Source organism: Myxocyprinus asiaticus, chromosome 17, assembly GCF_019703515.2.
Source record: "Myxocyprinus asiaticus isolate MX2 ecotype Aquarium Trade chromosome 17, UBuf_Myxa_2, whole genome shotgun sequence".
Classification (NCBI taxonomy): domain Eukaryota; kingdom Metazoa; phylum Chordata; class Actinopteri; order Cypriniformes; family Catostomidae; genus Myxocyprinus; species Myxocyprinus asiaticus.
Genome location: NC_059360.1, coordinates 42,301,146 through 42,313,306, shown reverse-complemented (window position 1 = coordinate 42,313,306; position 12,161 = coordinate 42,301,146). Strand labels below are relative to the sequence as shown.

At 37.0% G+C, this 12,161-nt stretch overlaps 1 protein-coding gene across 1 annotated transcript in view; it reads right to left on the bottom strand.

The window, feature by feature from the left end:
* Positions 1-10,340, bottom strand: part of LOC127455620 (histone-lysine N-methyltransferase SMYD3-like) — a 230,195-nt gene extending 219,855 nt beyond the window's left edge. The window contains exon 1 of the mRNA XM_051723670.1: positions 10,121-10,340. Coding sequence (XP_051579630.1) covers positions 10,121-10,323 — 203 coding nt within the window. The 5' untranslated portion in view covers positions 10,324-10,340. The remainder of the gene's footprint in view (positions 1-10,120) is intronic.
* Between the last annotated feature and the right edge of the window lie 1,821 nt (positions 10,341-12,161).

The following is a 12,161-nucleotide window of genomic DNA, read 5'->3' as shown; positions in this document are numbered from 1 at the left end:
GCCACCACTGCCCCCGTGAGCCACCACTGCCCCCATATATATATATATATATATATATATACATGCACATACACACACACACACACACACACATATATATTTTTTTTTTTTTTTTTTTTTTGGTAATTGATGTAATCAGTAGTGTATATATAAAAAAAAAAAAAGACATTTTGGGAAATAAAAAAGGGAATGTTCTGGGTTCAATACAAATTAAGCAGCATTTGTGGTATAATGTTGATTATCACAACAACAACAAAAAATCGATTTTGTTAAATACCTTGGTTATTAAAAAAAAAGAAGATGCAAAAATCATGGTTACAGTAAGGAAGTGAATGGGGCCAGTCCATAAATGCTAAAGTACACACCATCTCAAGATGTACACATACATGTTAACATAATTTTAGTGTGATAAAATCACTTACTAACCATGTCTGTGTAAATTTATATCCAATATTACAACTTTGTTGTCATGACGACATATTACCAATAAACCCTGTAATTCCTGTATTGGACATAACTTTACACAGATAAGGTTAGTGAACAAATTTATAATGTTAACATGTATAATGTTTACATCCTGTGGCTATACTTTTATAACAGGGTGTATTTTAGTGTTTATAGACTGGCCCAGTTCATCATTCCATTAAAAGTGCCTTGCTGTGACAAAGATTTTTTCTTTTTTTTTTCTTTCATAAACAAGGGATGAGACCAAATTATTTTTTGTGTTAATCAAAATTATGCCAAAAATGAGCTTAACTTGAACTGAACCCAGAAAATATTTCTTTAAGATTGGGGGTTAGTGGTTACACTTTTTACTCCAGTGCATATTTTTATTATCAATTTATGTTTTTAATCACATAAAAAAATTTATTATATTTATTATAAAAAAAGTGATATAATATATACTTTAAAAACCTAACATGTTTTTGATGAAATAGTTATTATATTATTATGGACAATAATTAAATATTTCGATTTTAAAATATAAAAAGAAATGGCCTAAAATATACATGTCTGGGGAAATAATAACTAAAACATATTTTAAATATATTTACAAAAATATTTTGTAAAATATATATTAGCAATATGTTTTCCCAATATTTTTTTGGTGATTTAGGTCTATTTTAAAATACATTAAAAAAAACAAATATATCAATCTTTTTTTTCCCCCATATGAAACCCCTGCACCAGCCAAACACACATCTCTCTCTCTCTATTATAAAAGCAGACAGTAATGGTTTGTTTGTTTGTTGACCTGTGGCTACTGAACACATGCTGTTTTTGGGGAGGAACCCGTTAACGGACTCTTTATGTTTCCACCCACAGTCATTAGTGCTCATTAGAAATAAACAGTCTTCCATGAAACAGAGGCAAGTACCAATTACCCTCATCTTTGATGTTGCCCTAAATTTCCTTTAAAATGCCCCTCTTGATTTCTCAAATAAACAATCCCAAATGATTCGATTTTGAAGCGAGCGGTTCTTTACAACTCCCCCTCTGTGCTGCAAGCAAAGATATGTTTCTGCAACAAACTGTATGATATCATATCCTGTATGTTGTTTATTGGAGCAAAAACTTCAAAGAATCATGGATATTATTTTATATTATATTATAGGGAACCATATAAAGTCGTTTTCTTTATAACTGTATTTTGTAAATCATTTCAGTCTTGGGCGAGCTGTATACTTTTTTTTTTTAAATATTATACTTTATTTAGAAAATATAAATAAAGCAAAAAATTATTCTGGCACCCAGAGAAATATGTAATTCAGTCTAAAATGTCTTTCGCTTTGAAATGCATAGAAATGAATATGAATATTGACCAAAAACCATGGCTTTACAGTTGAGCAAAACTGCAGCAGAGATTTCAGCATGACTCTCGCCTACTGTAATTGAAAATGAGTAGCTCAATAGCTGAGCAGTCGTGCACTGCATACTGTTTGTTTTGGCTTTCACCAAAGTCAAGAGATATTAAATTTCATCACCAGGGTGTAATTGTCTTGACGTTCTGTGGAAGTATTTGACATGCTGCAGGAGTGACAATGGCAACTATACTTTAATTATTTTGCATTGGAAGCCCAATGACAACATGGGATCATGCACAAGTCTTTTAGTAAAGCTATGCATCATAAGGTCCCTGCTCTATTCATGAGAAATCTATTTCACAGCAAGTAAACCACAATAACCTTTACAGTGCATAGCAGTTAGTACGTGCTTGGATACATTGAACAGAGGTGCTAATGCGTGCAACACAGGTTCGAATCTAGCTCGTAACATTCCCCGATCGCATTCCAATCTCTTCTCATAATCATTTCTTATCATCTCATTACAAAACCATGAATAAAAAAACTATTCAAAACTTATGTTTATCATACTATAAAATATGTATTAAGTTTTAACACAAAATAAAATATTATATTATATTATATATATGACAATATACATAAATTATAAATATATATATAAATGAAATTATAATTTTCTTTCACAAACATAAAACATTTCCAAACTTTTGAGGGGTATATTATATTTATTTATTATATAGTAAATACAATACTGTCCAAAAGTGTGGAAACACTATGACATTTTTATGTTTGTGAAAGAAATTATAATTTTAATCAAAGAGGATTACAAATTACATTAAAGACATTTATAATGTCAAAAATTGCTATTTCTATTTAAATAAATGGTGTACTCATATAAATAATATAATAATAAATCAAATTAGCAGATGTTCAGGTAAAGTTTCATTCCATGCTTTCTGCAGCACTTCCCAAAAATGTAGCTGGCTTATAGGGTACTTCTCTTTTGTTTTCCAACCAAGCTTTTCTAACAAAAGCTCAACACCTCAAACTTTGATTTATCCATCCACAATACTACTTATTCCTAACCATTTACCACTCAATGTTTTAAGTTCTTTGCACATTCTACCCTTTTCTTCTTATTTTCCAGTTCCAGATGTGTTTTCTTTAAAGTCTGCCTACATCCCAGAGTTTTCTCTTCATTGTTGGAAATGAAACTGGTGTTTTTATGTACTGGTCACTGAAGCTGCCAGTTTAGGACCTGAGAAGGGTGTACTTGTCTTCTTGTTGTTGTGCCTCTGGGCCATCTTCTTCCCTCTCCGTACTGGTCAGATCCAGTTTGTTTTCTCCTTTCAAGACAGCAGTGTATGGAATAGCCTTCATCTCTCAAAAGAACAATAAAAGACTAATGATTTTCTAAACAGATTTGTTTCTTTTTGCCCATTTTTAAAACCAGAATTTGACTTGCAAGGGTAAAGTGACTTACTCAATACTTGCACTTTTCGCAATGACCAAAGACACTGTATTGCGATTTCCATACTTCAATAATTATCACAACCATTTCAACTGTTTAACAAAAAGAAATGTTTATCTTGGGTACAAAGTTAGCACATTAGAATAATTTCTTGAGGATTATGTGACACATTATTTTCTTAGTAGACTGGAGTATTGACTATCGGAAATGGGGCTTTGACATCACGGGTAAAAATTTTATTTTAAAACTGAACTATGTACATTTTTCTGTGTTAAAATACTTTCTTCTATCTAAGCTTAATACACGGAGACAACTATAAGAAAGCCATTAAGTGGTTAATTTTACCGAAAACGATAAACACTGTGTCTCTATAAAGCTATAACAATTCCTGGGTTTGTTTTGAGTGACCCGTTTAGACCCACCCAAACAACATTACTCAACCAATTGCATTTGTTTGAGGTGGGACTATCTCTTTGTTTAACCAGTGGCAAAAGAAGGGTGTATTCAGAAAGCTGTTTTGAAAACACTGTTTATTTTTTGCAATTCCATACGGTGATGCTAGTGTTGCGGAAATTACATACTTCAGTTTTAAAGAGCACCTATTATGGTTTTAAAACATGCCTAATTTTGTTTTAAAGGACTTATACAATAGATTTACATGCATCCAAGGTCAAAAAACACTTTAATTTGCTCATAATTTAAATTGCAGCATTACCTTTTTTCCCAGTTTAAAAAACGACTCGTTCAATGATCCGTTCTAAAGGATTCATTCTAAACTCCTCCTTTCAGAGAGCCTACTCTGCTCCGATTGGTCAGATGTCCCAGTCTGTTGTGATTGGTCTACCGCTTACAGCGCATGTCGGAAAGGAAACACCCACTACCATATATGAGTTTCAGCTCTGTCTGAAAAAATGTCTGTTTTACCTTACTAATTTGAGCCCGAGTCCAACAATGATGCATTGGAAGATAAACCCGAACCACCATCGCGACAAGAACAGGACGTTTCTCAGTGGTAAATTTATACGTAGTTTGACAATAACTTGAGTTAGCCGGTTAGCAGAGGCTAACAGCGTGCACTGGCTGTACACATATACAACACAAAACTATGCATTTGGCACACTCGGTAGAAAATATATACATAAATAATTAATCATACTTACAGATTGTGATACAGAGGCGCAAGATGGTCCAAATAAAGTGGTTACGGTCCCATGTTTAATAAATAATCATTTTGCAAATCCCGCGTTGACTTCAGCTAGATTGGAGAAGCAGTCGTCAGTGAAATGACGGGAACACAAATGAAAGTCGGAGTTGAACTGGTTTGGTATCGTTGAACTGATTTGGCATCCTCATCCTTTGGTAGTATATGCAAAGTGGTTTTGCTTTGGCAGCGCAAAAAACAGCGTCTTCTAGACATGGCGACAAACAGGAACCTAACTCTTTCAGGGCAACTACTACTGTAGTGTTTGAGGGCGGGTCAAAGCTGTACGGGAGTAAAGAGTATACCGCTTATACAGTGCATTTAAACAGGAACCCAGTAAGCCACATTCTCACAATAACCCGCTTTTTGGTGTCCATGTAAACGTACAGACAGAACGGTTTGCTCATCAAATGTGATCAACTTGTGTCCACACTCAACAGCGCCACCTAGTGCATTCGGTTATAACTGCGAGTTTTAATTTGTGTGTTCAGGATTTAACATGCATCTCACTGTATATATGGCCAACAAAGCAAAACTTTGCGAAATTCGAATATTTTTTAAACTTTTCAAATAATTATTGCAGAACAAATACTCGAGTATTTGACAGCTCCTGCACATCCCTAGTTTAAAGTAGTGTTTTTGATCAATTTAATGCATCTGTAGTGAAAAGAGGCATCAGTTTCTTTCAAGAACAAAAATGTATTTGTGTTTTCAAACTTTTGAAGGTTATATACACTGATCAGCCACAACTTTAAAATCACTGATAGGTGAAGTGAATAACATTTATTATCTTGTTACAGTGGCACCTGTCAAGGGATGGGATATATTAGGCAGCAAGTCATCAGTCAGTTCTTGAATGTCATGTGTTGGAAGCAGGTAAAATGGGCAAGCAAAAGGATCTGAGCGACTTTGACAAGGACCAATTTGTGATTGCTAGACAACTGGGTCAGAGCACCTCCAAAACGGCAGGTCTTGTGGGGTGTTCCCAGTATGCAGTTGTTAGTACCTACCAAACGTGGTCCAAGGAAGGACAACAGGTGAATAGGCGACAGGGTCATGGGCACCCAAGGCTCATTGATGCGCGTGGGGAGCGAAGGCTAGCCCGTCTGGTCCGATCTCACAGAAGAGCTACTGTAGCACAAATTGCTGAAAAACGTAATGCTGGCCATTATAGAAAGATGTCAGAACACACAGTGCATTGCAGCTTGCTGCATATGGGACTGCATAGCCGCAGACCAGTCAGAGTGCCCATGCTGATCCCTGTCCACCACCAAAAGCCCCTACAATGGGCAAGTGAGCATCAGAACTGGACCATGGAGCAATGGAAGAAGGTGGCCTGGTCTGATCAATCACATTTTCTTTTGTGTCTCAAGTGGACGGTCGGGTGCGTGTGCGTTGTTTACCTGGTGAATAGATGGCAGCAGGATGCACTATGGGAAGAAGGCAGGCCGGTGAAGGGAGTGTGATGCTCTGGGCAATGTTCTGCTGGAAAACTTTGGGTCCTGGCATTCATGTGGATGTTACTTTGGCACGTACCACCTACCTAAAGATTGTTGCAGACCACGCACACCCCTTCTTGGCAACGGTATTCCCTGATGGCAGTGGCCTCTTTCAGCAGGATAATGCACCCTGCCACACTGCAAAAGTTGTTCAAGAATGGTTTGAGGAACATGACAAAGTGTTCAAGGTGTTGAATTGGCCTCCAAATTCCCCAGATCTCAATCCGATTGAGCATCTATGGGATGTGCTGGACCAACAAGTCCGATCCTTGGTGGCCCCACCTCGCAACTTATAGGACTTAAAGGATCTGCTGCTAATGTCTTGGTGCCAGATACCACAGGACAATTTCAGAGGTCTTGTGGAGTCCATGCCTCGACAGGTCAGAGCTGTTTTGGCAGCACTAGGGGCACCTACATGATATTAGGCAGGTGGTTTTAATGTTGTGGCTGATCGGTGTATATAACAAGAGAGAAATAATCAAGATGGTTTGTTTGGGTTTTTCTTGTCCTTTATATTCATATGATGCAGTGCAACCTTTAAGCTGCACTGAAGGTGGAATAACAGCAGGTTTAAATGTCCTGTCACACCTCATAAAGACCTGTCAAGTTCTGGAAGATTTCATAAAGTGCATAGCTGCCGCTGTCCATCAAGTCATTGGAACACTTTGGTAGTGCTTAAGTAACTTAACTTGTTTTGAGCTTTTGTCTTTTTTTTTATTAGACACAGACATTTTAGAGAGTGACTGTTCACTGAGGAGAGAATGGGATTAGATAACACCGCAGGCCAGACTCTAACCTGCTTAATCAACATGAGTACCATGGCTCGCTGTGTCAGGAGCACATGTCCTAACCAGTAATACCATGGTTTTTGGAGATGTACATTAGTCATACCATTGTATTTTTTGAAGTACCTTGGAGTACAATGTAAGTACCATGGAGAATTTTAACCACCATGTTACAATCTGATACCATCACTGCACCACAATGCCACCACAGTACTTTTTGAAAGGGCCACAGTGATCATTGTAACATATTGTAAAATAAATCCATTAAGCTCTGTGATAGCACAAGTATCTTTCTTTATTTCGAGGTCATTACAGAAGGAACATTAAAATACTGCGCTCTTCTGAGCGGATTATTAACGTTCAGTTTCCATGGCATTTGTTTTCATCCACAGCGTTCTCTAGGGTGAGTCCACGCAGACTGCTCTCTGTTGACGAGCCAGGTATCAGCATGACTAAAGCTCTAATCCCTGGCTAGAAATGACGGTTCTCCGAGCGCATTTGTCTGCTTTTCTCTCCCATTTTTGCTCCATCTCAAGTGGAAAGATCCACTCCACAAGGTCACACTCCGAATAGCATTGAGCACAAGTCAGGAAAATGACATACCGGAAATATGATGAACGGCTGCCCCGACCAGCCAAACGGCAAAAAGCAGATGGTGATTAATTTCTCGGCAGGGAATAGATGAATAAGAGAAAGCAGAAGGACAAAAAGAGGGAGGGAGAACTGATGCACTGGGGGGCGGCCTCTAATTCCAGAGCATGACACTAAAAACAAGTGCATGTGATTATTTAATTATCTAATTATTTAATAAATGAAGTAGGTCTACATAAATTACATGTGAGATATATTCTATGTTCTGTGACCGACACTTTAGAGTCAAAACGCACAGTCTGACAGATCTCAGCAGAAATAACAGGGAATGACGGCTTTATCTACTGCAGACAGGCATGTCATCTTTTAGACGATCATTTGTATGCTTGTGGAATGTTGTAGACAGCCCTAGTGTGGGTGTGGGTGTGTGGGGGGGGGGGGGGTGCATGTGTGGCACAGCAATATGTTTACAAGCATGCAACATAAAAACTTTAGAAAAACAAATATGTTAATGTGAAAAACAAAAATGTAATATTAATGTACATTGATTCAAGTAAAAGTTATTAATGCCAGCAGAACTTCAATCAAATAAGTTTCCTTGGGTACACAGAAAAGCAGGGTCAAAAGTATGTGCAAGTTCGTAATTACTAATTTCATAATTAGTAAATAATTTAGTGTAGCGGTCAAGCAACTTGCTGAATGCTTATTTACAGGGAAAGACCTGGAATAACCTAAAATTAAGGTAATGTCCAAGGGCAGGATTTTAACCAGTCATCTTTAATTAGTAAGCTACACCATCCACAATCTAGGCAGAAGCTCTATGAACCCTTGTTTTAAAAATTAATGGAAGTAGACTAATTGATATTAATTGAATAGTATTGGTGATAATTGATGATCAAAGCCAAAAATATTAAATGTCATGAATCAATATGTACAAAATGACAATTTTCACCCATATTATTTTGGAGCAAAAGTACATCAAAAAATAAGATGAGAAAGGTGCACCTCATGCATTTTATGCCAGTGATGTGAGTCCAAACATTGGAAAAAAACAAACACCTTTTTTGCCAAGGTTGAAGTGCCAAGATATATCTATCTACCTATATCTCTGAATGGATGGATAGGATGGATGATAGAACAACAGACAGAATGCTGGATGGACGGACGGACGGACGGATAGAACGACGGACGGACGGACGGGCGGGCGGGCGGGCGGGCAGACAGATAGATCAATTTTGTAAGAGTGTGACACAAAAATCACAAAGTTTCACCCTTTTAGATAGTTGCTTTCATGGAAACTTGTTTGCTACACACTTTATCCACAAACTTCATTTGCCAGTGAAAAGAGGTCTCAACTTTTATTCACTGTCTGCTATGCTCTACAGCGTGATTGATTTTCTCCATGCACACAAACTCTGAGCATTTGCAGGCATTGAGAGTTTTGGCAAATTTTAATAACCTGTCAGAGACGATCAGGCTGCAGAAAGGGCATGAAAAGCTGGTGTGAATTAAATGTAGCACATATGCTAGAAACGTCAATCTCACTACAATGTCATCCTACGTTTTCTGCTTGGTAAGAGAGAAAATTACTCCACTGAAAATACAGCATGTGTCTGAAATGAATAGCAATGATGACAACAAACAAGCCCAGACCCCTGTATTAGGAGAAGAAAGTGGCGATTTATACACATATTTTTAGATTACGTTTTGCATGTTTAGATGAAAATCTAATTTTAAGTGTATTAAGAAACAATTTAAACTCCTTTAAACATTTTCATTTAGCATAAAATCAATCAACAATTTGCTATTGGCTTGTATACAACATATCTGGAGCAGATTTAATTGTCTGTTTGGTCAGAGTCAGTGTAATTTGAGTAAACTGGTAAATTAGTGCAGACTCAGAGGTAATTTGTTTTTGTGAGTTTTTGTGAGCTGACCATATATCCATCCTCTAGGCTATGTTACACAATAAAGATGTGGTGCACTCATCTGTGTGCCCTAAAAGAGGAACGATATACTGTAAACATCACACAAACTGAATAATACTGGGTACAATTTACATTACAACTGCTTTGAGCCAGAATGCATGGTATTAAAAGTAAGGCTACCATCTTTGATACCACCTTGAGATCAAGATACTGCCTCTATATGACATTAATAAATGAACATACAACTGAAACTGCTTTGTCCATATAATGGCAAATGGCAAACAATCATCCTGCAAAACAAAGAGGGAATTCTAAACTTAGGGATTCAAACTGACTGTGTTAAAAATAAATTAGCGTAAAAAAAAATTTAAAAAAACTCAAGCCATCAACAAATACCTTCATTATCTATTCTTAGGTATGTAAACATTGCACTCTACAATCAGTCACACTTCATTAGATGTCCAGCAATTATTGCAGTCCGTATAAAATCAGAGGAAAACCAACAGCTCCACCTGGTGGCCACAGTCAAAAGTGTCACGCATTCCTCAGATTTAGCACTTGGTCTTGTGCTTGCTGTAAACTCACGAGCAACGAGCAAACATATTGAAGACATGAAAGCATTACATTGGTCAAAACAACTAAATATCTTACGCAAAGGCGTAACAAAGCTTTTAAATTATGATCTGGCATGCAAAACAGCACATGCATGCATCCTCTCTCTGATGCCCTAAACATATTAAGACATTCACTAGCCTAAGAATCAACACTGTGCATGGATATAACCCCCTGCATCAATTATTTGCCCTTTTTTAATTTGAGCATAAAATACGGTCTTCTTACCTCTTGAGACATTGTTGGCAGGTAGTTTTCAAGAAATCCTTGGCTATGCAGAATGCATAAGGCTCACATGAATGGATCACCTCGCCGGCTTTAAATTCACGAAGAGCACGCAAACCATTACCTTTACCCCCACAGACAAATCTCTCCATATTTTCATCCATCATATCACTCGCACTGGAGAGTCCATGTGTAAAAATACACATAAGTATGACTGGCCTGTTTGTATTCATGACACCCAACTTCCGCACTTACTGCGCAAGTTCATCAAACCTTCAACATTTATTTTTCCCACTAGATCTACCCCTGGTTTGATCATTTTAAACTGTAAAAAGTACTACTTAACGTTCATCTGATTCGTTTTATGCGTTTTGGATGCAAATACCTTAAACTGTGGTTATTCTACATTTAATAAGATGAAGTAGGCTACTAATGTCAGTCACTGCTAAAAACATCTTTGCAATATTTATGGGGGGAAAAAAAAAAGAAAAAGAAAAAAAAATATATATATATATATATATATATATATATATATATATATATATATATATATATATATATATATATATATGATTAAATATGACCATAAAATATAATAAAATTATGAAAATAATACGAAAAGGCATATGATTCTCCACAACAAAACCTAAACATAACCATTATAAAAAGTTTTTTTATAAGTCATTATTAAGTTGTCTGACAGAAATCTCCCTGCAACGTTCTAGAAAAGTTTGTTTTTGGTTTTATATACACTGGTGGCCAAAAGTTTGGAAGAATGTACATATTTTGCTCTTATGGAAAGAATTTGGTACTTTTATTCACCAAAGTGGCATTCAACTGATCACAATGTATAGTCAGGACATTAATAATGTGAAAAATTACTATTACAGCTTGAAAAAAATTAAATGTTCAGAACTTAATCTATTTCAAAGAGTTTTCATCAAAAAATCCTCCACGAGGGCCTGGATAGCTCAGCAAGTAAAGAGGCTGAGTGACTCCAGCTAGGTCTCCTAAGCAACCAAATTGGCCCAGTTGCTAGGGAGGGTAGAGTCACTTGTGGTCGCTGTAATGTGGTTCGCTTTCGGTGGGGCGCGTGGTGAGTTGTGCGTGGATGCTGCAGAGAATAGCATGAAGCCTCCATACGCGTTATGTCTCCTCTGTAATGTGCTCAACAACCCACGTGATAAGATGTGTGGATTGTCGGTCTCAGATGTGGAGGCAACTGAGATTCGTCCTCTGCCAACTGGATTGAGGTGAGTCACTATGCCACCACGAGGACTTAGAGCACGTTGGGAATTGGGCATTCCAAATTGGGGAGAAAAAGGGGAGACAAAATACATTTAAAAAAATCCTCCACGTGCAGCAATGACAGCTTTGCAGATCCATGGCATTCTAGCTGTCAGTTTGTCCAGATACTCAGGTGACATTTCACCCCACGCTTCCTGTAGCACTTGCCATAGATGTGACTGTCTTGTCAGGCACTTCTCATGCACCTTACAGTCTAGCTGATCCCACAAAAGCTCAGTGGGTTTAAGATCCATAACACTCTTTTCCAATTATCTGTTTTCCAATGTCTGTGTTTCTTTGCCCACTCTAACCTTTTCCTTTTGTTTTTCTGTTTCAAAAGTGGCTTTTTCTTTGCAATTCTTCCCATAAGGCCTGAACCCCTGAGTCTTCTCTTTACTGTTATACATGAAACTGGTGTTGAGCAGGTAGAATTCAATGTTGTACATCTGGCCTTCCACATCTCTTTCTGTCCTTGTTAGAGCCAGTTGTCCTTCGTCTTTGAAGACTGTAGTATACACTTTTGTATGAAATCTTTTTCTAGAGAAAGCTGTTTCTTTTTTGCCATTTTTGACCTAATATTGACCTGAAGACATACCAGTCTATTGCATACTGTGGCAACTCAAAAACAAACACAAAGACAATGTTAAGCTTCATTTAACGAACCAGATAGCTTTCAACTGTTTGATATAATGGCAAGTGATTTTCTAGTATCAAATTAGCAATTTATCATGATTACTCAAGGACAGGGCTGCCAACT